Source organism: Electrophorus electricus, chromosome 10 (assembly GCF_013358815.1).
Source record: "Electrophorus electricus isolate fEleEle1 chromosome 10, fEleEle1.pri, whole genome shotgun sequence".
Taxonomy (NCBI): domain Eukaryota; kingdom Metazoa; phylum Chordata; class Actinopteri; order Gymnotiformes; family Gymnotidae; genus Electrophorus; species Electrophorus electricus.
Genome location: NC_049544.1, coordinates 19,012,484 through 19,039,068, shown reverse-complemented (window position 1 = coordinate 19,039,068; position 26,585 = coordinate 19,012,484). Strand labels below are relative to the sequence as shown.

The window sequence follows — 26,585 nt, the reverse complement described above, 5'->3', positions numbered from 1 at the left end:
TAATGACATCAGTGAGAACAAGCCTACAGATCTAGATCTCACTCACTCGCATATACTTAAATGAAAGAAAGGTTTTCCCTAAATGATCTCTGATACAGATATTAATGCATTTGCTGACAATTCTATGCTGATTAATGAAATTTCAATCAATCATGTTTGAATGTTACTTGTGTAGTGCTTTTTATGTACGGTCTGCCTTCCATTGTTAAAATCTAAGGATTGATGATATGTTCCTGTGTTTTAGACCTTGACACAGCAAAAAAAAAAAAAAAAAAGCCCACAACACCAGCCAGACCCTCTGTTGCTATGGCAACACCTGAAGTATCTTGTTGCCAATCAGAAAGCTGACAGTGCTGCAGGAAATACACAAATGTGATAACAATATACTAAGGTCCATTTGTTAATCAATCAACTGCTGTCAGAGCAACATTAAAACAGACTGAAATATTGTGTGATGAGCACACTGTTGTGTGAACTGAGAAAGTGCTTTCAAAATGTCATTTCTATTCAGATGAATAAAACTAAACAGTTCATTTTCCCCCCTCAATATTCAGAAATGAAATAGGGCATTTAATTTAATAAATTTTACATTTATGAGGGTCCTAAAAGAGAAAACTGGGGAACATTTACGGCAGTTGCTAGTCATGTGTAAATTCTATATTTCCAGAAGAGTAGCCATGTGAATTGAGCTATAGAGGCATAGAAAACAAAAGGCATCTATACAAAAACCTTTGACATCACTATAATTATATTTACAGCATTTACCTGATGCTTTTATCCAAATTATGATAATAATTATGACTGAGTACAACTTGAGCAATTGAGCGTTAAGGGCCTTGCTCAGGGGCCCAAAAGTGGCAACTTGGCAGTGGTGGAGCTTGAACCAGCAACCTTACAATTACAAGTCAAGTACCTTAACCACTGAGCTACTACTGCCCAAGCTATAATCCCAGCTAGGGTTTTGTTTTGAGAAAACTATAGCTTTAGGTTTAGATATTATTACTAATATCAACGATACCACCAAATTGGACTCTTGCAAAGGACAACAACAGGTTTGTAACCAAACAAACATGATTTCAAAAAATTGTGCAGGCTAAAAAACTGTTCCAGCCATTCAGGCTTTTATATGCAATTCTGCAAATGTGTTGACCAGGTTTACACAAACACTGTGCTCTCTATAGCAAAAAGAAGGATTCACCAAGCAGATGCCAATGTTCACGTGTGAGAATTTCTTCTCTAAACTCAAACTCTGTGAGGAATATTGTGGCAATATACTGACAATGTTTAGAAGAGAACTGAAAATCTGGTATATGATAATCTGCAATAGGAGTGGGACTCTGGGCATTAGTGCATGGCATAAAGTGAAACTGGGCCAAATTGGGGCTTGTAAGAAATCCACTCATGGCGAGCTGAAGGGAAAACTCCTCATCAGGAAGCTCCAAAGTCATAAACAGCGGACTAAAAGAGTGAGTGTTTCCCTCAGGAATGCAAAACTGTTTGACTGCCAGCAGCAACTGTTGTTCACAAAAACGAAACTACTGAGAAGACGAAAGAGAACTGTAATGATAATGAAGTGAGGAAAATTCTGAAGAAATAACCCTGAATTGCACTACATTGGAAGCAACATTAAATTTATAAAAACTTTTTTTTCAAGAAATGACAATAGCATGTTAATTGACATAAAACAAAACAGGATCAACTAAAAGCTGCTTAAAATTGATTAACAGATATCCGATTTACTTCATCAAAATATCCTCCTTTAGCTGTACTGATATCCTTTGACATCCTTTGATGCAGGTTTAATGCTGATTTCACAACTGGAGGCTAAACTTGGGTACCCCCTGCTGGTCTTTCTTGTCTAAAGCACTCAGACAAAAAAATATGCTATAACTATTAACCTATTACATAGTCTGAAAAATACTAATTTGCTTTCATACTTCTGGCCTGTCTCTGCAATAAATCTATGGCGCACTTAACTGAAAATCATTTGAGGCACCACAGTGTGTGTGTTCTTTCACAAACGAACTTTGCTAGCAGACATCTCCTATATTTAAACCTGTCGACCTTCTATGTTCTCTCTGGAAAACCAACACAGCCCTTAATAATTACACACAACAAAGACATATGAGCAACACAGTGTGCCGCTTGGCAGGTGGTCTGGTTGCATGCCTGACCCATGCCATTCCCACCCTGCTTGCTTACCCTCCGGAGACTCTTCTTGGACATATGTTCCTGTCAGGTACCGGTGCACCAAGGCCGACTTTCCACTGGACAGGTTACCCACAATGCCCTACAAAGGAATGCAGGAATGACAGTCAGTTCACGCAGCTGTGAAATGGCACAGAAGAAAAGCAGTACATTCAAATGAGAGAATAACTTTAGGGTTTCATCATTTCAACTTGTTGGTTTTCTGGTATTTGCTTTTTTATGAACAGCAGATAATGCAAACAGATAAGAAGAGTGGTGAGAGTCTGGCTAACTCATATTTAGTTACTATGTGCTAGGAGTTAATAGGACATGCATGCGATGCAGTGTTGAGAGCGTTTGTCTTTCTGCTGGGACAAACAGCATCCTCGTCCTCGTCATCCCTCCCAACTCTGCAGAGAACTGTGCCTCACTACAGGGAGCCTTCAGCTCAAAACAGGCAGAAAAACAGTTTCATTTAGTGTTTGCCACTAAAAGTAAATTGTTTCCTCAAGTGACAAGAGGGAACAAATCCCATGCACACATATATGCACATACTTGTACAAACATATACACACATATACCCACACAAACACGCACAGGCCCGCACGCACAGGCACACGCGCACTTATTCATCTCTTAATACAGACATTGGTACAAAGTTCAGGGGGACGGGGTGACTCCTAACTCACAGTTACTGCATTATGTAGTTTTCACACAGAAATTTTCCACTGGTCCAAACTCTTTCTGTTTTATGAGAATGTATTCCCATAGGTTACATAATCAAAATACGCCTGCTTATCTGGTCAAAGACTATGCAGGAATTACAAATCAGAAAGAAAAAAAAACTGAAAAAAGATTTTGCTTGATTTTGTGTGATGCAAGTAATTTGAGAGTTATATTCTATTATTTTGTGTTTATTTAGGTTATAAGTGTAATGAAGGACCTCTGTCTGAAACATCCTATTTCTCTGGAAACCTTGTGTACTTCACTGTAATATATACAGAAGAGAGGTCTTTCATCAGCTGCACAAGCAAAGTGAAATCTTATATTTGATATTTCACAGAGGGAATATATATATATATATATATATATATATATATATATATATATATATATATATATATATATATATATATATATATATATATATATATATAAATAAATATAAATATAAATATAAATAACACACACACACACGCATGCATACATACATACATACATACATACACGCGCACACACACAATCCAAAAAAGATTCCAGGTGAGTAATGCAGTGTACTGTAGAGATATTCAAAATTGTAGCAAAGTACAGAGTTTCCAGAAAACAGAACATTGTTTCTCTGTATACATCACAAATTTGAATATCTCTACATCTCTTACTTCAGTACACTCACACACGCATACACCCTCTATATATTATCTCTATTAAATCGGTCTTAAATTAAGTCTGAATTCTGATGTATATTCGGATATTATGATAAACACTTTTTACTAGGTGCTAAAAAACATTCATCTATTTGTCCTACATCAGGGTGTAACTAAAATGAGTACCTTACTGTTCCTAGGCATATTCCCTGCTGACATTTCCTCTTCCTAAAATGTTTGGATATTTGGACACTTCATAATGATGTGATGGTGGTAAGCATTCTCATTACCTTTGCTACATTTGAGTAATGTTAAATGTCAGTTAGAATCAATGTCTCAAAAATATATTTGAGTTACTAGTAAGCAAATTATACAATTTGCAGCAAGCTAATGTGTTCTGTCCCCAGACTGTTATCGGTCTGTAACTGGGTGGCTAGCTAGCAAGCTAGATTCAATCTTTAATGTTGAATTAACGTACAAAGCATTAGTTTATAACATTAGTTTAACTTTATAAAGACAACATGGTTTTATTGAAAAGGAACTGCCCAAAAACACTCTCACTAATGTACAACTTTTGTGACCTTTTTTTTTTAAATCCATCATCTGTCTATTCATCTACCCTTAACTCAAGGTAGCCCATAGGTTAAGTACCACTGCAGTAGGCTAGTGGAAATGGCTTGGTGTATAGTACCTGTAGCATCCCAACTTTGGTCCCCCCACTTCTCAGACCAAATTTTCACCTCTGAATATAAACTTACAACTCATTCAGCAGTTTGTAATTTAAATCTTAAAAAATCTTAGCTATGGACTTGCTGATTTACGAATGGTCAACTTACAGAGGATAAGAACATTTCTCACTTCTCACCACTGAGCATCCTTTGCTTGCCCCCTACTAGTAATGGTCTCCACTCTTCTGAGAAGACTTTACCTCTTGGAACATTGCTGTGAGGACTGTTGCACTTAGCCACGAGAGTTTTAGTGAGGTCAGGCATTCAAGATGGATGATTAGACTTCTGCACTTTTTTACGTACTGTACTTTAAGTTCTATACAGTGTCAGGCCGTGTAATCTGGCAAGTCAGTTTTATTTGGTCTTTAGCTAGCTAAAACAATGCTAAGGACAAAAAGACAATGATGTTAAAATTTACATCTCATAATAGTATACAAACATGGAAACAAAAGAAAGCATTGTATTAAAAAAAAACAAAAAAAAAACCACAAATCATTGTATAGTCTATATCTCACAGTTAAGTTTCCATGGAGACAGTGTCTAATGTCTGTTTCCCAGCTTTCATCCCATAGGCCTCCTGACCTGCACATGTCAGGGCTTTAGCTGCCTTCACACAATCCCAGCGAAAGACCTCGCACACCCTCTACTGAGCTGAAGGGTCATGCGTGTTTGGAGCAGGAAAACAAAAAATAAAATATGCAGAGCAGGGCGCTTCAGGATCAGAGCTGGGAAACTCTATAAATGATGGTTTCCCTGTTGACAAAGTTTATCAATCACCCTTACACTCTACCACCTCTTGTTTTATACCAAAATAAATCACAAATGGAATGATCCCTATTTGTGAAATTTTAGTTCATGTGATTAATATCAGCATGGTTTGTATTAATTTTCTATTTATTTTTAACAACATAGTCCTCTGATCTTGAAGTTAAAACTAATGCTTTATCCTTTAAGATAAATCTGGGCCAATATCTTTTCTCTTCAGTATTCAGTCAGGGGCTCCAACACGGCTGAATTTCCCATTTTCAAGTGAGTCAGATAATCAGCTCAATATCAATGCGATCATGAGTCAAATAACACATTAAAAGAAAAAAATCCAGAGGAGCAGTCAACCTCTGGGACAGGGGTTTGATGCGCCTGTGTTATATGCTCTGATTAATATGCATTAATATGCATTTATCGAGTGCAATCTACCCATAGTTACCCATAGTTAAAACAAAGCAAAACAAAATAAAACACAAAAGAAATTCAGCTCTAAATCACTGTTTATGTTACTGTTTATGCTATTGTTGGCTGCTCTGGGTATTCACAAATTGTTGTGTGAATTTTTCAAGGGCATTGTGGGCAACTAAAAGAGGGCCTGCTGTGGTTCGAAAAATTCATTTCCATGGCTGCGTCTCCGACACCCCTAAATCCCTGACTGCAGCTTTGAAGCGACGTGCCCAATCCCTGCCTTCCCAGGCCTGTGCTGTGTTCCCAGAGGACGGGGAGGAAGACAGGTTTAGGCAGAACAAAGGAGTCGGCAGCACAAATCCTGTCTCTGCCGACTCTTCGGGTCGCAAGTCGGTGATTACGCTGCGTTAATTACGGGATGCAAACGCTGCACGGTCTTAAAAAGGCTTTATCAGGAGCCATCCTTCCCAATGATCACACCACTTATGCAATCTTGATTATGCCAGCCACCACTTGAGGTTTCATATACAAATGAGCCTTCAATATTTCCTTCAACCATGACTGATTTACTGGTTATGTTTTACTGGTATATGGAGTATTTTTACAAAATTTCTTTATGAAAACCATATATTCAGCATCTTATCAACATTCCAGTTGTAAAGCATTAGGTGGTACACTAAATACCACATAAAATAATGTATAGATTATGTGGATGTACAGATCAGATGAGAAACACCATTACGTTTGTCAACAGCATATAACTACTATTTGAGCTTGCATTGCAATGACAGTTTATGGTTAAAGAAATTCCAAAGCGCTCCAATGATTGCGATGTAACCTGAAAGCAATCAGTCAGTGGCACATTGACTGTCTCCACAGCCATGCTGGGAATGCGCTACCAGGCCCATACTCTGTGCCGCTGAACACTCAGCTGTGTTTTATGTGTGATGTTTGTACTGAACACAGCAACAGCTACTTCTGCTAAATGTTGCAGAACTTTTTAACCATGTCAATTCCTAACCATGCGTGGCGCTTGGAAGAATTCCTAACCGTGTGTGGCACGGTTCTTAGCCATTTACTTGAGTGAAAACTTAGTCATGCACTCTGCCTGAGTGAATTCCTAACAATGTGCTCTGCATAGGTTCTGAAAGATGTTTTGCTGAGCTGCGATAGCACGACCTCTTCGCAAGTTTAAAAAGGTAAAGTCTGATTAAGAATTTCACAAACCCATTTGGCAATGGTACTCTGAGCATATAGATTAATGTATTTTAAATATTATAAACAGAAATTCTTGAGGACAAACTTACCACTTTGAGCTCTGGCACTGACCTACTCAATGTCCACTCCTGACTGTTGACAAAGGAATCTGCAAAACAGGAGACAATGGATGATAAGAATGATAAACCATGTTGGTAGGTTTTGCTAAGGAAAGACTGGGACCCAACTAGAGAAAATCTGACATTCTTAAAATTACATTTCATATTCCAGGTATCCCAAAAGGAAGAAGAAAGACAAGCAACTCAATTTAAGATCATTCTAATGCTGGATTTCAACACATCTTAGGCCATGATCTTGCTAAAATATCATTCAGTGAATAGAAAATTAAGTCAAAGTCAATTTTATCATTCCTTCTCACCTAAGACAAGTGGACAAAATAAACAAAAGTTCATCAGGACACGGTGCTACATTTGACATGAGAAAGCAGCAGACAACAGTGCAAACAGACAATAAAACAATGGCAGGGTAACACTTAAAGGAATGCTGTTCCTTTAAGGGAGTTCTGTTAAATGTAACCAATCAGCCAAGACATACTTTGTGTTCTTTAACAACACACTGGAGTTACAGCGTAAAAATGTATTGGGAGGAGGTCTCACTCACAACCTGTTCAAAAGTACATTCCCAAAACTTCACCAAAACTAGACCAAAAACCAGTCCCTACAAAAAAGGAACACCTAAACTTAACCAGACAAATCATGAAGCTCTCACCCTCTCCACACAAAGGCACAAAGCTGCAGATAGATAGCTACCTGTGCCTCTGTAAACTGATCCCAGAGCAGTGCTTTTTTTTTCTCCAATGGGATGAAAAGTCTACAGATAGTATCTTTTCCCTGGTGGGGTATTCAGACAGTGTGTCTCCATGGAGCAGGTGGGAAAGACATGCAGCCCACACACAGCTACCAGGAACATTTCCAAAATGTAGCAGCGTCAGTGCGAACTTTTACTGAACAAGCCGTGGCGTTCAGGAGCCATTTTGAGTACTGCGGCCCACACAGAATTTTAAGGTGCTCCTGTTAATTGCTATTGTTTTGTTATTCAAGATTTTTGCTGTCAAATCATGGATTACACCAAATTAATTTTCATAATCTTCCTCTAGTGACAACCCTCCATGACAATCTCTGTTGTGATATCTTAACAAGTCAATTGGGAAGAGCAATTTCATGCCAAATGAACTGTACCACAGGAAAAACAATAAATCAGAAATTTCCAGCCACACAAATTCTTACACTGTAGTTCGAACACCACGCCCCAAGATAAAACCCTGAAAATTCAGACCCTTGATGCACCAGATTGTCGAGAGGCGAGCCCAAAGATCCAGATCATCAGGGGTGTGATATGAGGTGAGGTGAGACATGACAACAGAACTAATCATCTACCTGCCGTTGCAGAACTCTTGAGCAAGACACTTTTTTCACGTCTATTTTAAGAGTTATTTCTACTTTTCCTCTAAAATGACAAGCCTTTTGTATTTTCCATTTACCATAAACACCGTCAATCCAAAATGATAGAGGCTTGAACTCCAAAATACAGAATAAACAAAAAACATTATTTTAGGGCCGGTCCTCAACATCTCTGGACTGTTGATTACCATTTTTTCTTTTTAAACTCTGGCACTACTGCACTACTGGTTTGCTGGTATACTGTGTTCAATTTATAGACAAACCTCAGAAAAATCATGTTTTATGAAATGTATGCAAGTATCTTGATTTTAGATTTCTGCCACATTAGCCATCCCTAGGACAACATAGTTCTTCAGAAGCTCCTAGATGTAGCATTAAATATTTATCTAACCATAGAAAAATGATAACGTCTCTAACAGTGACAGTGGAAGCTTATTCTGACCAGTTAATGCATATCTAAACTCGATAATGCTAAATAATGCTAACTTTCCACATGGTTTAACAGTGTGAGCTCTGTGATTATACCAGCAACCTTGGTCTGAATCTGTATACGAATACATCTTTATAACAAAACAAAATAAAAATAATACAAGGTGTGTTTGGGGTTTGGTTTTGGGACCAAAGAATTATGTAACAGTTTTAACCCGAGTTAAAATGTAATGATGAAGTGAATTTTTAGTCCAAAGTTGAATCCAATTCAAGGTGTTTAATGAAAACATAATGGAAAAACCAAACAGTTATTTAATGTGGACTGAAGGAGGGAAGAACAGCATGTAAAGCACCATCTTTGTTCTGCAATTACATCACTATTGAGGTTTAAACAATGAGCCTGCACTGAATCACTGAAGTGCCAAAGTTTCCGAAACATGCCCTGAAAACACAGAGACGTACTCATTACTACACATTCTTTTATATCATTTTTGACGTGCAAACCAAGAGACAACAGCTCACGAATGGAGCCTTGCTGTGTGCAACCAGATCCAGCCAGTCAAGCAAGATCCATCCATCCATCGTGTTCACAAACGTGGTCCAGTTTCTCCACAAACCATTAAGCATTATGATTCTTGGCAAAATATGTGACAGGAAGCAGACAGCCCAAAATGAACTTCATATGGCACACAGCCAAGCCGAACACCATCTCGAAGAGCCAGGAAAGCAGAGTGGAAAACACCTGGTTGGCACTGCCAATGTGCGCAGAACACATGAGCCCCTGTGTCAAGTACAGCACAGGTGGTATTGTGATTTTCCATGTTAAGTAGTTTGTGCCAGTTTTCACTTAACTGGTCTTGTCCAATTTAATCAAAAATGATTATTCTAAGCCATCAGCCTCCCTTTTTCTGAATCAAAAGAAAGAAAAAAAAACATGTATTGGGGAAAAGAAGAAAAGAGTGAGTGACTGTGAGAGAATGCAAGCGCGAGAGAGAGAAAAGGAGAGAACATGAGTAAGAGACAGCGTGAGTGAGTGAGACAGACAGCAAGAGAGAACTCTCAAGAGATTGTACCTTTACATTTGGCTAAACAAGTTCTGCCAGGCATTCAGGCAATCCAAAATGAGGTGCATGTTCCAGCACCTTAGGGAACTGTAATTCCTACCACTGAATGAAACATTCACTTCACTTAGCTGTGTTTAATAAATGTTAACTATCAAAGTCTGCAGGACAAAGCTAAAACTGACAGAAAACAGTTTGACAGAAAATGCAGATATGAGAAAACCCTTAATTTGGAATCATCTGCAATGAATGGCTTCATAATAGCAAATAAGCAATGATATTTCATAAACAACATGCACAGCATTTTACAGCATAATCTTTATTAAGATCACCACTTTTTTAGCCAATGCAGGAATACTGATCATTCCAAAGAGTTCACAAACTTTGTTCTCACAACTGTATTAGTCCTCCATGACATGCTAGTCATCTACAGCAATGACACAACTCTCTCTTGGAGCCGAACAGCGTGATCTCAGAGACGTCTTTCCTCTCTTTCCACTCGCCCCTCATCAATGTGACGGTGGTAAGCACGGCACTGGAGGTGGCGTAGCGTCATTGGTCGAGAGGGAGTTCAGAGGGAGGGTGATTGTTAGAGGGAGGATGTGCATCAAAGTGCTCCTACTCCTGGTGGTGCCTACCTCTCCAGAGCTGAGTCAAAGCAAAAACTCAGGAGGCCACCAACAGATAACAAGAATAGCATTATATAACCAAATTAAAGCCACCGTTTCAAACAATTCGCAGCTTTAGAAATGACAATTTAGCCTTGGAACGGGCCTAACCAACCAACAAACAGGTCAGAACAGTCCAGACCTCGGGTACTTTTTTTTTTTTGATGTTGATCATTCAAAGCTTTGCACACCCTGGACTAAGGTTTGAAACAACAAGTATGAGTCAGTATTTGCATGCTCACTTGGGTAGTTTCAGATACTGCTGAACTGGTATGAACTGAGTGCCCTGGGAATTTGAAAAAACAAACAAGAAAAAACAAATCTCTCTCAGATTTTTGCAGACTGTACAGTTTCTACTACTGACATTATAAAGTCCACAACCGCATTTTCTTGGATGTGGACTGAGTGATATCCTACAGAAAAGCATAATGCTCTTTTTCCTCACAAAGGATATGTGACTATGGACGAATGGGCCTATACAAAAACATTAAACAGACAGACGCTCTGTACCCCTCTTTGCTGCCTATAATTCCAGCCCCCACCAGCACTGTGCAGCTAAAGACACACCATGAAAGTGGAAGGAAGCTTTAACTGCAAGTCATTTTTCTCTGTGGCAGGTAAGGGCAGGTAAGCCCCCCACCTTCCTGTCAGGCTCTGTTTTTAGTCACACAGGAGCACAAGCACCAGAGGCTCCTCCAAATCCGTAAACAGCCTGCCCATCAAAGAGCAGCGGCAGGTCGGGACAGGCCCGCTGAAGGACTGGCCCTGAGCCGCACACACCTCAGCTCAGAACTCAGAGCCCACAGCGCTACAGGCGTGCCGAGATTCCACTGATCGCTGTGCCCCCGCACACTGAAGTAGCCAAGTCAGGCCAAGCCTCCAGCCAAGGGAGTCTCTATAGAAACAGGCGACAAAATAAAAGCCTCTGGCCCGGGGAGTCTCCATAGAGACAGGCCACAAAATAAAAAGCACAAAGGAGGTGCATTTAGGCCAAAGTGCGAAGTGACCGTTTCAGCGGTGAGCACTGGCGTGGCATTGGACATCGGCAAAGACTGTGTCAATAGGCGGTTCTGAAGGCGTTTTGTGCAAAAGGGCAATGGAGAGGTGTTAGAAGTGCCTCTGGTTACACAAGTCTCAAACATGCTCTCATTAGCCTTGTACATATAAGAGTCATGTTCTTATCAATATACAGTTGAGCACCATGGTACTGATTCAACAAGTCTTTGTTTCAGGAAAATGAGAAAAAGCCATGAGAGAGAAGGGTGGAGAGAAAGAGAGAGAGAGAAAGAGAGAGAGAGAGAGAGAGAGAGAGAGAGAGAGAGAGAGAGAGAGAGAGAGAGAGAGAGAGAGAGACTTTTTTGGGAGAGACTGTGTGTGTGCACGCGTGATTACACCACTAACGTTTACTAACGTTTAATACACCACACAGTATCGACTAATATTTATTACATCACACTCTGTCTACTTACGTTTATTGCAACACACCCTCTTTACACAGCCAGGCTACCATTTAATAAACCACACACTCTCTACACATCCAGGCTAATGTTTAATAAGCCTCACACTCTAACATTTAAGTCCAGTGCCTGGACTGTGCTTGTTTTTTTTTTTTACCATAGTTCACAAGTGATGCAGGAGCCCCAGCCTCAGACTGGAGCTTTGCCAACAGCCTCCCCTCATTCAAGCCAGCACTCTTAACTTGATGGTGAACCTCAGAGCAGGAACATAAATACCTGCTCATCTTTGCATTCCGACTTCCATCGAGCACTTCCATGTTCTGTAACTAAACAGAACATAGAATACTCTACAAAATGCAAAGCATTTCTTTAAATAATTATATAAATAAATCTGTCAGAAGCCTTGGATTACCCAACATGCTTAGTAACACTGTGATCATTCTGTCTTTTTTAAAACAAGTCAAAAAAGTTGACAAGATGAAAAAGCCTTTCATCCACATTTAATCTCCAGAGTCCCTAAAGCCAAATAATCCTTGCATACAAAAATGTAAGCATATACTCAAAACAAAAAACCTTTTTTTATTTTGTTTTCCTGAGGCTTACTATGACTATATTCCTAAGGCTTAATTCAAATTAAAATGTTTTGCTGGGGCTTTTAGTATAGTTTAAAGCTAAAATTCAGGGAAATGTGAAATGTCAAATTTATACAAAAATTATATTTAAAAATGCGTTTGTGCTATTCATACTTATATTTTTCATATTTTTAAAACTGCTACTAAAAAGACCTTGTAAAATAATTTTGGGGAGTTAGGATGTTGATCTATGATCAGCCTTCTCATTATCGCATGATATTCAGTGGGTTTAGAAAGGCAGAAACTGATCGAAGATCAACAACGCTTCTCAGAAGTTTAATATATCTGACTGCAAGCAAAATGACCAAAACATTTTTTACAGCCTCTCTCTTATTTACTCATTCCTTCACCCTTTTATCCTCACATACAATCACTCTGACTAACCGTCACTGAACTTTGTATGAATTCCTTAAATCAATGAAGAATATATTCATGATTCTTGAATTAATTAAAAGAATTTTAGCCTGAGAAAAATCTCGGAGTCCACAAACTAACTAAGCACACCCTTCACCAAATCTGCTTACAGTGAATAATGCATCTAACCTGTAGAAGGGTAATTTCTCTGGCCACAGCTAAGAAATATAGCTGCATTAATTTGTCTGGTTCCTTAACACCCATTCAGTTCTCTCAGGGTCTTCTGCATGAGAAGAACCTATCTGTGCTTAGGGGTGAGAGGGCTTCAGGGCTTTTGGGAATGAGACTCATGAATTTCACAAGGCTTACCTTGACCTTTGCTGAAGTCAATGCCAGTTAGTGTCTCCACGGCAACGGACTGCAGTTTTTTATTCCTGGTGGGGGGATCACTGCCAGGTGGTTGACACTCAGTGCAGGGCTCAGGTTTGCTGCCTGACGACAGACCTTTTCTCTTAAAGCGCCTAGTGATGAGCTGCCAAAGGTTAGGCTCCAAAGATGAAGCTGGCTTGGTAGCCTTGGTGAGCTTGGCTGGGGCCTCCAGAACTGAGGCCGTCTCCCTGGTTTGAAACTCAGTGTGCTGCCTGCTCCTCTGGTGCTCATTCCGCTCACAGGCAGGAGACAGTGTCCTGCCAGTTAGGTAAGAGAAAGGACGGGTAGACCGGGATATGTCTTCTACAATGCTTGTTGTCCGAGATCCTTCCTGTGCACTGCTTTGCTCAGGCTCATTCCGATTTCGCCGGATCCGGAGGCTCAGGCTCCGGCGTAGGGAAGTGAACCTGCTCGGTCTGTCTGGCTTGGTGCTGGAAGGCACAGCAGTGGCCAGTGCCTCCTTGTCCCGGGCCCGACGGCTGAAGAGCCTCCATCGAAAGCTGGAGCGTGTCAGGTTGGCCACATCACTTAAGGTGCTGTTCGCAAGCTCATCCTGGGAGCTGTGGATGTCTGTCAGCTCCAGAATGGTCATACTAACGGGCCGTGGTCTCTCCCCTGTGCGTGGGGTTCGGAATGCAGCGGACTCCTGCCTCGGACGTGAATGCAGCCTGAAAGCGGCAGGAGCGTCCAACCCGAGGCCGTCCACGGCCCGCAGCTCAGCCCTCTTGGCCCCACGATGCAGAATGAAGCCCGAACAACCTGCTGTACTGGTGTCGGCGTTTGTCACAAACAGACCACTGGATTGTGCGGCTGCCAACATGCATACACTACGAGGTCTGACCGAGTGTTCCTTGTGACACGTTGCTGTAATGTGCTGGTGGGTAGGCTCACGAGGGGAGCCATGCATGCTTACCGCCGTGCTGTTGGCACGGAAACGTGGCCCTGCAACAGATCTCTGCAGGACCACCATGTGGGGCTCCGCTGGGACCTCTCCAGACGTGACATGATGGTGTCCCTTTCGAGGACCACAGCCTCGCACTAGAGCAGGGCACAGCTCCTCTGTCAGCGGTGTCCTCTGATCTGCAGCGGAGTAGAAATCTGCCAGAGAGAATGTGAGCATAGAAGTGTCCCGGAGAAGTGCAGGAAACCGGTCGGTCTTCATTCCTGGCTCTTCAAGCCTCCTCCCTCTGCTCCCCAGTCTGCCTGTGCTGCTCAGGTAAGGCCACCTGCTGGGCGTCTCCTCTGTAGTCCTCCGCCTCGGGCTCTGACTCCATTCCTTCAAGTTTGCCTCCTCCTCTTGCTTCACTTCAGTGAGTCCCGCCTCTCGGGCTTGGCCTCTTCTCTTGCCCTGCCTTCTTCTCTGCCTCCCCAAATCCTTCTCTGGAAGGCCAAGACATGGTATATTGCTGCCCCAGCTTGAAGATGCCAAGCTGGGTCCTTGTTAATCACATCTGGAAGCCGTTTGCTCAGGACCAGCATGGTAACGCCTGCACATCTCTGCAAGCCCAGTCTTGCAAAAACTCTACCACTGTGTCTCGTTCTGATTTGCTCTATTTCCTGCTAACACAAAGCAGCTCATGGCTGCTTTCTAAGTCCTTCACCTTCAGGCCACATTCCAAGCACACAGACATAATCCCTCACTTAATGACACATGAGAAAGGAAGAGGGGGAGGCAAGATGGTACACGAAGCGGGCGGGGGGGTGTGGGGGTGTGGGGGTGATGTTAGTCCAGACAAGCTTCGGCACGACCTCTCTAACACCTCAAACAGCTCCTCAAGAGTTCGTCAAAAACAAGCCACTGATGTAAGCAAGAAAGGCAGACCCTTCACTTCAATTTTTACTCTACCGTGCCTGGTAGAGGGCTTAAGAATTTGGGGAAAGAAGGGGGAAAAACAAACAAACAAACAAAAGAAAAAAAAAATCACCTTGAGGAAACACAGACGTGAGCTCACGTCAGGCCCAAGTGCGGTGGAGCGACCCTGGAGCAGGCAGCAAACTACATTCCGCTGGCCACTAGAGCAGGCTCTTCCAGAGGACTCGTAAAGGAAGTCCCACACAAGGTTGATCAGTGGAGACAGGTCTGTTGACAAATGGCGAGATCTTGGGAAAACAATGACTGAAAGGTCACCTCCCTCCCCACGTTCCAACTCTCCATCGCCCCCATCTTCCTATCCCCCGCAGGACGCTCCCTTTCGCTCACAGAAACATGTTCTCTTCCTACTAAACTAGAAGGAAAAATACCAGACAAAACAGTGGTTCATTTCCAGGGCTTATAGAGAAGCAGAGATCGAAATGTCATGCCCCCCCCACCCCCCACCCCCACGGGAAGACCACCTGCGTGCAGTGCAGGTGGGCCAGATGAGCCACTGTGTTTTGCAATAAAGGAAGAGAAGAATCATTCACAGGGAAAATCAGAATGCATGGGGAGAGGAATGTCATGGTTTTCTAATGCAGAGAGAAGCTTTTTCTTGGCCATCCAATCACAATAATGCCCACCTCAATTCACAAATGTATTTGTCACATGTTTATCACAAATATATTTACTATAAGGCAATTATAAACCAACAAACATCTTTCAACACAATTTTTTAAAAAGTTGTTTTAAACAGTTGTAATCATTACCACTTGCACTTTTGATAAAAGCTATTCTGTAATTCAAAAGAAAGATATTGCAGAGTACCTTTTAAAATAACTAACTTTCACATTTATTGCAACATACTTAAATGTTTTGCAAAATCCTTAAAGGTAAATGTTTTTCCAAGGTATTTCATATTGACTGGATAGGATGGGAGCCAATTAAATCCAATCAGAATAACCTTGTTCCACAACACTGACAAAGCAGCTCAAAGCTAATACACATTTCAACATGGGCAATCAAGGGAGTCTACGACGCCATAGAGCAGAGCACCCTCGTGTGGTTTTTATGAGTATTATCCCTAATGCCTTCCAAAGCCCAGTCACTCAGTACCATTGTGTATCAGCCATTAACAACAGTTAACACTGTTAAGTCTGCAATCCTCTGCCAACAAGCCTCCTGAAACACACACTCTCCTTAACCCCACGAATCACTCAAGTTGCAAGACAGCCATTCTTTCATTGGTAAATGCCAAGCAGAAACCATCACAAGCTGGCATGGAGAAGTGAGCAGAGCGCTCTCTCTTTCCATCTCCCCCTACTTCCCAGCTCCTTCCCTCCCTCTCTCACTAGAACAGAGGAGGCCACAGAGCCACACAATCTGTGGCCTAATCCATTTTATTTTGTTATGACAGCATATCCACCATCTGACAAGCATGTCTTTAAGGGTTCAACAGAGGAGCCTGGATGTTGCTGGCCACCTACCCTTAGTTTGGCTTTTCCACCTTTTAAGAGTGCAAATTACAAATCTAAACCAAAATTCAGTGTTCAGATCCCTTCTTTAACCCTGCATTCCCGTCAAACAACATAAAATCCCTGTGAGGAGACATAAAGCAATCCTAATCTTGTCATATCAATCTCTTCCACCAGCTGGTTCTGTTTACCATCTTGGAGACCCACTTAATTCATACCATGTGCAAAGAATTGCGAAGAATCTGAAGTCTGAGATCTAGATCTAGTCTGCTGGATTCGCCCTGTTCCCACTGCACTCCAAAAACATCCCAATCTTCCACAAGCATACGAAAAAGTAGATTTTTGTTCCTCTCCAAACCCACTCAAACATCCATCTTCACTGAACATACTCAACCACCTTGCAAGTCTCTTACATAGACTCTGCTTGATTATCACCTGTCTGTGACATTAATACCAGTCATACCACGATGTTTGAGTCACAGTTCTTGGGACTGCTGAAGTAAGACAATGATGCAAGTTTGAAAGTGTGTCTACCCTTTTTACCTTCCTGCAGACACCCAAAGGGTCAGGTCGCAGTAAATAGTTAGGCTCGATGTTTTTCCACAATGACCCTTGCAAATGGCCATGCTATTTTGAACAGCTCCACGTTTTAATAGAAGCGGGCCTGTCGAAGGAAAATGCTAGTCAGTACTACTGTTCCTAAAAACCAAACCTGCAGAGATTGCTAAATGGCATAATGCTAAATGGAGTGATGCTTGCACGAGAGTGCAGTCATGCAGATCTTACCCTCCTACAATCTGAATAAATGATGGACTTGCACAAACAATCAAACTTGATTTATAATTTAAAATGGCACTTTGATCAGCATGAAAGCAAATGCGTCACACTGCTCCCATTCATTGTCATGGCATTGGCTATAAACCAATCCAAACGCAGTGATGCTGTTTCAGAGACGATCAAAAAGCATGGCATCATAGCTTCATTTAAATACATTATTTAAACAAAATCAATGAAACAAAAAAAATCCCAGCCTGGCTCCAGACACTGAACTAATATTTTAAAAGTTAAGAAATATTCTATACAAGTTTTCAGCACAGCCTTACATTTAAACATATCCAGTATTAGTCTTTCCTGATAGAGTTTGGAAAAAGTACCCTAAACCCAAGAGCAGCAGAAAAAGCAGAACAATAAAATCAAGATCACAAACATAAAAATCTCAGTGGCGCATAATGGCCCCCTACAGTAAAAATTTCCTCCTTCAGTTACATCTGATCAAGTCCAATGCTAGAGGAGCTTAATCAACACTGATGGCTCTTATGTGCACCTATTTCAGCTATTATGTGCATGAGTCACTAATGGACTGAGACATCTAGCATTAACTGAACCTGATTATAACAGCAACGCACTTGACATAAAAGGAAGCACCTTACTGTATGAGCAAGTAAATCTAATTACATTTGAAACCCAGTACAAATAAAAAAAAAACTTGATTACTGTTGTCATGCACATCATGTAGCTTTCATGTTAGAACCTGATCAACCAATGTTATGTCATTACTTGCATCTACAAAACCAGGATTGGCCAGAACCTGAACTTCATCAGTAATCATATGGTCTTCCTCATCCCACACACCTTGGGGGATCTTAGGTCGGCGGCGGCAACCAAAACACTTCATTGCTGCTCAGTTCCAGCAGCACAGGGGTTTAGCCAAACGAACAGAACAGCACAGTAACTCTCGTCCAACTAAACACTTCCAAGCACCACCTCGGTTCAGCAGATGGTCCAAGAGAGCAATTCTTTTTGCTTTCTTGCTCATTTTTTACCTATTTAAACTTGGTTCCAACTCGCACCTGGCAGGTGAAGGACACAGTAATGGGTCTGCACTCATGAGATCAACAGTATGGGTTTCTCTACTTGTCAAACCTGCTTCAGAGGGAAGGAGAGGGAGGGAGGGAAGGTGTCTGGTGCATGAAGACATTTCCACTTCATCTAATCTCTCAGAAGCATAAAGGGGCCACGGCCTCACTGGTCTACCTAAAGTCAACCCCGGATTACGATAATCCTGAACCTACATGAAAAAGTGGCTAGCTCCTACTGTTATAGCTCTGGGATCACACACACACACACACACACACACACACACACACACACACACACACGCAGAGAGAGAGAGAGAGAGACAGAGAGAGAGCGTGAGTGACGCAGCTATTCAGAGGCTCCTGGAGCTGAGAGTGAGGAGAAACTGGTTCTGTACGTCTGAGTATGCGCACACTGCCCCCCCGCCCAATCGCAGCAACAGAAACCCTGCCAGCACTAGTACCACGCAATGCACCACCGCGATCAGCATATGGCCGCATTCACTCCACACACGCGAGCCCTTGGGGAGCCCAACGGAGGTGGAACTTTCCCTTCCTTCCTTCTAACCTTCTTCACTGTTCTTTAATTTCAGAAAACTACCTAGTGCAATAAGACATAATACTATTACAGACTACCATAGCTTTTGAATACAATAATTAAGAGACATGTAATCAAAGGCACAGATAGAGTTTTATATCCTAACTAGAAGATTGGACTTGCTTTCCCTTGCTGATTTTAACAATTACTGTTTCAGAAAAGCATTTAAAACTTAACAATATCTGTAATATGTCCAGTTCAGGTACATAGTTTTAAATTTATATGGAAGGATTCTCTCTTTCAATGTACAGAAATCGGGTTAAATTATTTAAATGTAAAGCCTTTTTAAAAAAAAAAAAAAATCTTCCAAACGAAGCTGATCTAATCGGTAGGACTTTAGGCGACAAAGTAAGGGCCATGAGCCTGGTCCCTCATTACGTTTCCATTAAAAACACATGGCACACGTCGCCTTCGCTGCCTACATTGCGAAATGAACGCGAAATGATGAGTGATAAGTGCAAGAGCGCTTCCTGCCCTCCTGAGATGCAAAAAAATAAAAAATAAACACACGCGTCTCTCTCTTCCACCTGGTTTAATTCCGGAGGCTGATAGAAGCGCATTTTACGCCATTCTTTCCGACTGTCTTTGGGGAGCGCGTTTGTAATTGGGAACCGTGGGGGGAATCAGCCCGGTAAATCTAATTAAAACAGTTTCATGGAGAAACTCATTAAGGTCAAATAATTAGGCTGCTTTTCTTCGCCCCTCCTTCTCGAAACGTCTTTTTTTTTTTTGAAACGTGGACGGGGGTCAGCAGAAGTGCCGCTTCGTTCTTCTTCAGGAGGAAGCTGTTACTATGGCAGCTTACTACTGCAGCCCTGCACCGGGATTCTTAATAAGCACGACCACTGTTCTGGGATCAGTCCCCATCTGCTACGCGCAGTCATGTTTAATTAGTATGCAAAAGATCTAACCTGACCAAAACTTGGTACCACAGCGCTGAGAAATTGCATGCAGCATTCACGATTCGCTCAGTATGTGGTAATCAAAACAGCACTCCGTTTTAAACGTCCTCCTGCGTTCCTGTCCTCCTGCTACCCATGTGAGTAAAGGGTGGAAGCATTCAGGAGTCAGAGACTCATGAATCATTTGTACTACCAAAATACAAAAAGCTTTACCTAAGATATCAAAGAGGACCTCTCAAGGAGGGCGCTCCCAAACTGCCCCACTAGGGGGCAGTCATATAATTCACAGATCAGTCTCTAGCAGCCTTGAATTCAGAAACTGCTCATCAAAATATCTTGTCATGGCAAATAACACTGTCTAGAACTTTCTAGACACTCCATTTCATATGTTATACTTTTCTTTGCTAATGGAACACATCCATTAGTATCTCAGTTGTAACATCCCACAACTGCTTGTAGCTTTCACCCTCAATGTCTGTCACAGAGCTCACAAATAAAAACCATTGCTTTAAGTGTCCTGTGTAACTTCTCAGATATGATTTAGGGCCTTGTAGCATGCAGCTGGGTCCTCTTTCATCTTCTGAGGCAGTAAGAATCTCTCTAGTAGCTGTATGAGAGGGGTTGGCGGAGTGATGCTAGTGACAGCTAAGGCGAGTAGACAGCACTGCATTACATAAGTGTACGGTCAAGACTGCTTTCCAAGGAGCCCAGCAACACACAGGAACAGAGAGCCCTCAGAACTCAGACAGACAGACAGAGAGAGAGAGAGAGAGAAAAAAAAGAAAAGGAAAGAAAGAAGAGAGAGAGAGAGAGATACATGCAGAGTGAGGGTGAAGCCCTGTGTTACTGTCTCAGGAAATCTGGCACCAAGTAGCAGGAGCAGGGAGATGGAGCCGCAGTAAGATTATGTAAGCTCAGACAAAGAAACCATTAAACACCAACTCAAACACTAAGCAGAAATATAATGAACTAGCTATTAAAATTGCATTCATTCTGAAATTTACCTTAATTGGCATACTGGATTTTGTGACATCTGTATGATATAACAGTTGTGTGAATGATTCCCAGAGGAATGTGAAAACAGCCTTACTGGTGTATATATCGGTCGCTGTTTAAAGTGGACAGGATTAGTGGACTATAGTGAAGTATTTCTTTCTGTCACAGTGTACATATGGAGTAAGAGAATGATGTTGATGCTGATTGTAGTGATGACTTTTGTTGTTTTGTTTCAGTAATGTAGCACTGTAAAATGAGAATGTGACGAATGTTCCAGAATGCTGGAACCATATATAAATCACTGCTCATTTATATATACACTGTACCAGTCAAAAACTTGGACACAATTGCTTTGTTAATTTTTTAATATTCTCTATATTATTGTGAATATATAAAAACCATGAAATAACACAGATGAGATTACGTTTGTTAAATAAGCAGCCTTGACTCTTGAGTTTAGATTTTTGATTATAGCCTTGATTTTAGATTCTTCAAAGTCACCATCCTTTACTGTGATGACAGCTCTGCAGTATCTTGGTGTTCTCTTAACCAGCTTCATGAGGCACCACCCATGATGTCTTCAAGAAATTTTCACACATGCTGAGTACTTCTAGGGTGAGGGACTAAAGTTCTGAATGAAAACTATTTGCTGAAGGTTCATTTCAAATGTTTTTTTGTTGTTGTTGTTAAACTGAATTTTTTTATTTTGTAAATCAATTCGTATGTAGGCCATCATCTTTCACTATTTAAAATGGTCTTAGAAACAAATATAAGCCAAAAGCATTAGATTACAATGCCTTTGACTGTAAAAAAACATGCATTCATTCATTGTGTCCAAACATTTGACTAGTATCTTACAAAGCCACTGAGAGTCAGACTGGGTGACTGGCGTGGTCAGGCATCTCCATAGTTGCTCCAGTAGCGTGACTGGGGTCATGGTCGTGCCGTGAGACAAGGCACCATCGAGTTTAGACAGCAGAGATCCTCATAGCCTGGTTTTGCTGTTCTTGAGACCAATGGTTTGAATATTGATGTATAAAAATGTCACATCACTGTATCCCTTCCTGGTTATCCTGATACATGATTGAAACTCACCTTCTGGTGTGGTGTACCATGGCCTACAAGGTCGTGTGGTATTCCTACAGCATATGTACTTGAACAATGTGTCCATTACAAACCTGTACCTGTTCAATGCAGCATTATAAACATTAGATTTTTTGACACTCATAATGTTTTGTCTGAGGCACTATAACATCTATAATCGACGGCTTGAGTCTGGACCTTTAATCACCCTTCATCTTGGGTTCATCTCCCTTGTGCATAAACTAAGGCAATGACACTGCAGTTCAAGTAACAACTGAAGAGCTAACTGGTTAATTACTTACTAACGTCTAATCACTAATCACTAACTTGTCCCCCAAAATCAGGCAAGTATCAGTAACAAAAGGCTGTGATGTTATATTCATTTAATGCAGATGCCAGAACCCTCACATTGGAACCTTGCAGATAAATCTTATATTTAACAGTTTCTCTTCAATCCTTATGTACTGCAGAGCCAAACAATGCTGTGTATATCCATGATCATACAATTTACACTGTACATCCCTATGCTAATTCCACATGAATTAAAAAGAATTCAAATGTAAATTGAAATGAAAAGATATCCAAAGAATTGTACTGTCGCCCATTACAAAGCAGTGTTCATATGATTGTCACAGCAATATCTTCCATTACAAAGCAAAACTCATTAACACACAGTGGATGGAAATGAAAGCTAGGTGAAAGCAACAAAGATGCAGCAGTTTATGATGTTCTGAGAGGAAGAGACCTGCTGAGATAGCCTCATCACTTCCGAGTCCAATTGACGTCGTGCTTTGAGCCTGAGGTGGTTGCGCCAGAACAAGGCCCACGCCTGTCAGACTGCTGTTACACGGGCCATTTGATGACTGTGTGACAAGCAAATGACTAAAGTGCTAGAGCCTACACTTTTAGAACATAAATCAGCAAGGAAAAGAAAAGCCACAGACATACCACACGCACACCACAACTGAAACCCACGTGCATCATCTCGACAGCCTAGGGACTTATGCCAAGGATATGTTTGGGGATTTCATCTCGGCCTTCAACGGCACCATGCTGATCACCCTTCATCATAAACTCAGCCAGCTGTCTGCGCCAAGATCCAGCCGGATCACCAATTTCCTGATTGACAGGAAGCAGCAGGGGGTAAGGCTGGGTGAAATCACGTCCCGCAGCTCTACTCTGAGGACCAGTGTCCTCCAAGGCGGCATGATCTCCTTACTTCTCCTTTCTAGGTACACCAATTTCTTCACCTCCGGGGACCCTTTCGTCAATCTCCTGAAATCTGCGACACAACACTCATCAGCCTCATCTGAGACAGTGATGAATCTACATCCAGACAGGAGGTTGACAGGCTTACACTTTGGTGCGTCAACAGCAATCTGGTGCTAAACACCCTCAGGACAGTTGCAATGACGGTGGACTTCAGAAAGAACCTTCCGCCACTGTCTCCTCAGCATATACAACTGCAATGTGGAAAACAAATTCCTAACCATCATCTATAAGGGCTTGAAGTAGGAGGCAAATGTAGCTTAAGTCACAAAGAAGGCACAGAAGAGGATGCACTTTCTGCACCAGAAGTTTAACCTACCCAAGAAGCTGCTGTGTCAGTTCTACAGAGCAATCACTGAAGCCATTCTTTGTGCATCCATCACTGTCTGGTTTGGCTCTGTCACCCAGCATGACAAGTCCAGACTCCAGAGGATAGTCAGAGCTGCAGAGTGGCTTGTTGGCCAACTTGCCCTCCCTCCAGAACCTGTCTTCCTATGTCAGGAAACAGGCAGGGAGTTTTATTGAGGACCCCTCATACCGAGGATACAGCCAAATTGAGCCAGTACTATCTGGTAGGCACTACAATTCTGTTCTATAATCATGTGCCCTGAATTTCACCCAGTACTCTGTACAACACCTTACCATGCAATATTTTCAGACTTTATGCAATACTTTAACTCAACATATTGTTTAAACTGATTCTGATCTGAGCACACACACGTACACATATATACACGTGCCCCAATATGCAACATGCTATGTTAGCAAGTAGGGTTGGATATGCATCACACACAAATTTTTTTATTATATATATATAAATAAATAAAAAAAAGCTAACTGCCATAGTAGTAAGCCAACAGCCAGCCCATAGCTGTGCGCTAACCACAAGACCCATGTCATTAAATGTGACTGACAGGTCAAAAACACAGCCTCCTGAAAATTACCATGGGGAAATCAGTTATTAACTATTCTGCTGAGGAAATCCATAAACTGTGATCTGATGACCAACAGTCTTTCAAAACAAAACCACATGTGCTTTTGAACTCACACACACTCTCATACACATCAGCATCCACATGTCCACATGTATATACACACTTTTAAGACCTAGGTGAACCTTTGCTTAATGCTGCAAGCATTCTTCACCTGCTAGCATCACCATGACAACAGGCATCAAAATGGCCGACAGTTTCCATGGGACCACAAAGCCCTCCATTCAGACTCACAGAGACATAAAACTCGTCAGTGTTTCATTTAGGAACGTTATATCAAATTTAAAAATATTTAATGGCATCGTTCCCCTTCATAAGGCAGTTACCTAGCCAACATCAAAACAGGAATTAAGTTCAGACTGCTGACAAAAGGCTAGTACAATGTGTACCTAATATCAGTGAATTTTATATTAGCCAGTGATGAATTCACAATGCACTGTGAAGCTCATACTGAGGTGTACTTTGACATACAGAGATGTTTCATTGTTTGGCATTCTGACCGCCAGCCCCTTGGGTCAATGCCTCACAGAGAAATGTCCAAAAAAGGTGACACCTCTATAAAACCAATATCATAAAAGGTCAGGCAAGATTTTCCTTTCAAGACAGTCAGTCATTCGATTTCTGCAACACTCATTTTCTGTGAGGAGTCGGGCAAAAATAAATAAATAAATTTAAAAAAATCACAACACCGTGGACACAGACATGAAATTACAGACACTTGAAACTGACACACATGTGCATGCACGCACGCGCACACACACGCGCGCACGCATGCATGCACGTGCACACACGCACCCAGCACTCCATACACTAGGCGCAGAAGCAGTAAAGGCTACGGCGTAACGCAGGCTGTTGGTAATTATGCTTGCTGTAGTGGTGTCGTGCGTAGGTGGGCCTTTAAAATTCAGCAGCTCTACCACCTCATGCACGTCACAATCCTTCTACTGCAGAGCAAATTATGGGTTTGGGGATATCTGTGGGAGGCTGATGGAGGGAGAGAGAGAGAGAGACACACATTCCAGACCTTTCTGTCTCTTCTTTCTCTCTCTCCATGTATACAATTCATAGTAAATCTGAAAGGTGCCTTACATCCGTGTGAACACAATAGTGTTAGGAAAACGCAAATCAATCGGGGTGGAGGGGAGTAGGTTAAAAAAAACAAAACAGATCCAATACACTTAATTCCATCCCTTTCTCATGTTATTAACATGGTAACGAAAGCTGCACGGAACCCACAGCAGGGTCTGTAGGAGAGGCTTATGCTGTTCTGATCAGGTCAACAAAAAAAAAAAAGAGTAAATAAAAATGAAACACCTTGGAGGATGTTTCTCTAGCAGCTTACTATGCAGGAGTGAGGGAGGGAAAGTAAGAGGGAGAGTGAGTGTGTGTGAGAGAAAGAGGGAAGGCGAGCAAGCGAACGATGGAGAGAGAAGCTGGGAGTGTGGCCAGGGGGTGGCTGGTGCGTGTGCAGAGCTGAGCTCCAGTGCTCCCGCGTGTTAGCGTGGGTTTGCTCCTCCACACTCCGTGGGCCCTGCACTCCAGAAAAGCCTCCACAAAGCGCCGGAGAGAACATCCACACACGCCATGCTTCAGCTACTTCAGCTCCTGAAAACAGCCACAATCATTTTTTACAAACTCTCTTACATGCAGAGATCACTAATTTCATAAGCCAGGCAAACACTCTGAAATACTGCACAACGGGGCATTCTAAATCCAATTCAAGCTTCAACCACTTTGTGCAATGTGGAACATTTGGTGATGAGGTTCTTCTCCCAGCATATGATGAACTACCACAGAGCTACTGGCCATACTATAGCAGAAACGCAGCAGGCATGATGAGCCACTGCATTAGGTGAGTCATATGTGAAATCAACAGGATCTTATGTTCATTTTTAAAAGTTATGTTGGCTGTTATTAATTGTATCAGTTGAACATTGGGTTATATAAATTCTATGGTCCCAAACTGTAAATGAAAGGCCAAGAAATGTCTCCTGGATTCAGAGATTTTTCCTCAAAGAGTTTCTAAGAAAGCACAGAGGGTAGTCTGACAACCATCTATTTAGTCTACTTAAATTGCAGAAACTTCATCTGTTTTGGAGGTCCCCGCAATGAAAATGGGTGTTAATCCAGGCTGCTTCATGTAGTTATTGCAGCGAAGATCTTGGGTTTTTAAGTTGCTTTTGAAACACCAGTACAAACTGTTTCATATGCTAGAGTAGGTAATGTTTTGTAAAGATTCCAAGTCAATGGACTAGCTTTAGCTAATAAGTAAGGTATAAATGCTAAAATTACCTTATGATAAGCTTATAATAGTTTATGGTTCATATGAGCAATATTCATATGTCCCCTCTAGACCAGTTGATGAAGAACCTCTGTCTGAAAAGTTCAGTTTCTCTATAAAC

General features: G+C 41.6%; 1 protein-coding gene across 2 annotated transcripts in view; it reads right to left on the bottom strand.

Annotated features, from left to right (window-relative positions):
- agap3 (ArfGAP with GTPase domain, ankyrin repeat and PH domain 3) overlaps window positions 1–26,585 on the bottom strand; it is a 115,354-nt gene that overhangs the window by 54,642 nt on the left and 34,127 nt on the right. The window contains exons 1-3 of one of the 2 annotated variants that reach the window (XM_027020292.2): window positions 13,101–14,434; window positions 6,760–6,818; window positions 2,203–2,290 (exon numbers count right to left, since the gene is read on the bottom strand). In XM_027020292.2, coding sequence (XP_026876093.2) covers window positions 2,203–2,290; window positions 6,760–6,818; window positions 13,101–14,322 — 1,369 coding nt within the window. In that variant the 5' untranslated portion in view covers window positions 14,323–14,434. Of the gene's footprint in view, window positions 1–2,202; window positions 2,291–6,759; window positions 6,819–13,100; window positions 14,435–26,585 lie in introns of those variants that run through there. The other variant, XM_035530598.1, reaches the window with a different exon arrangement.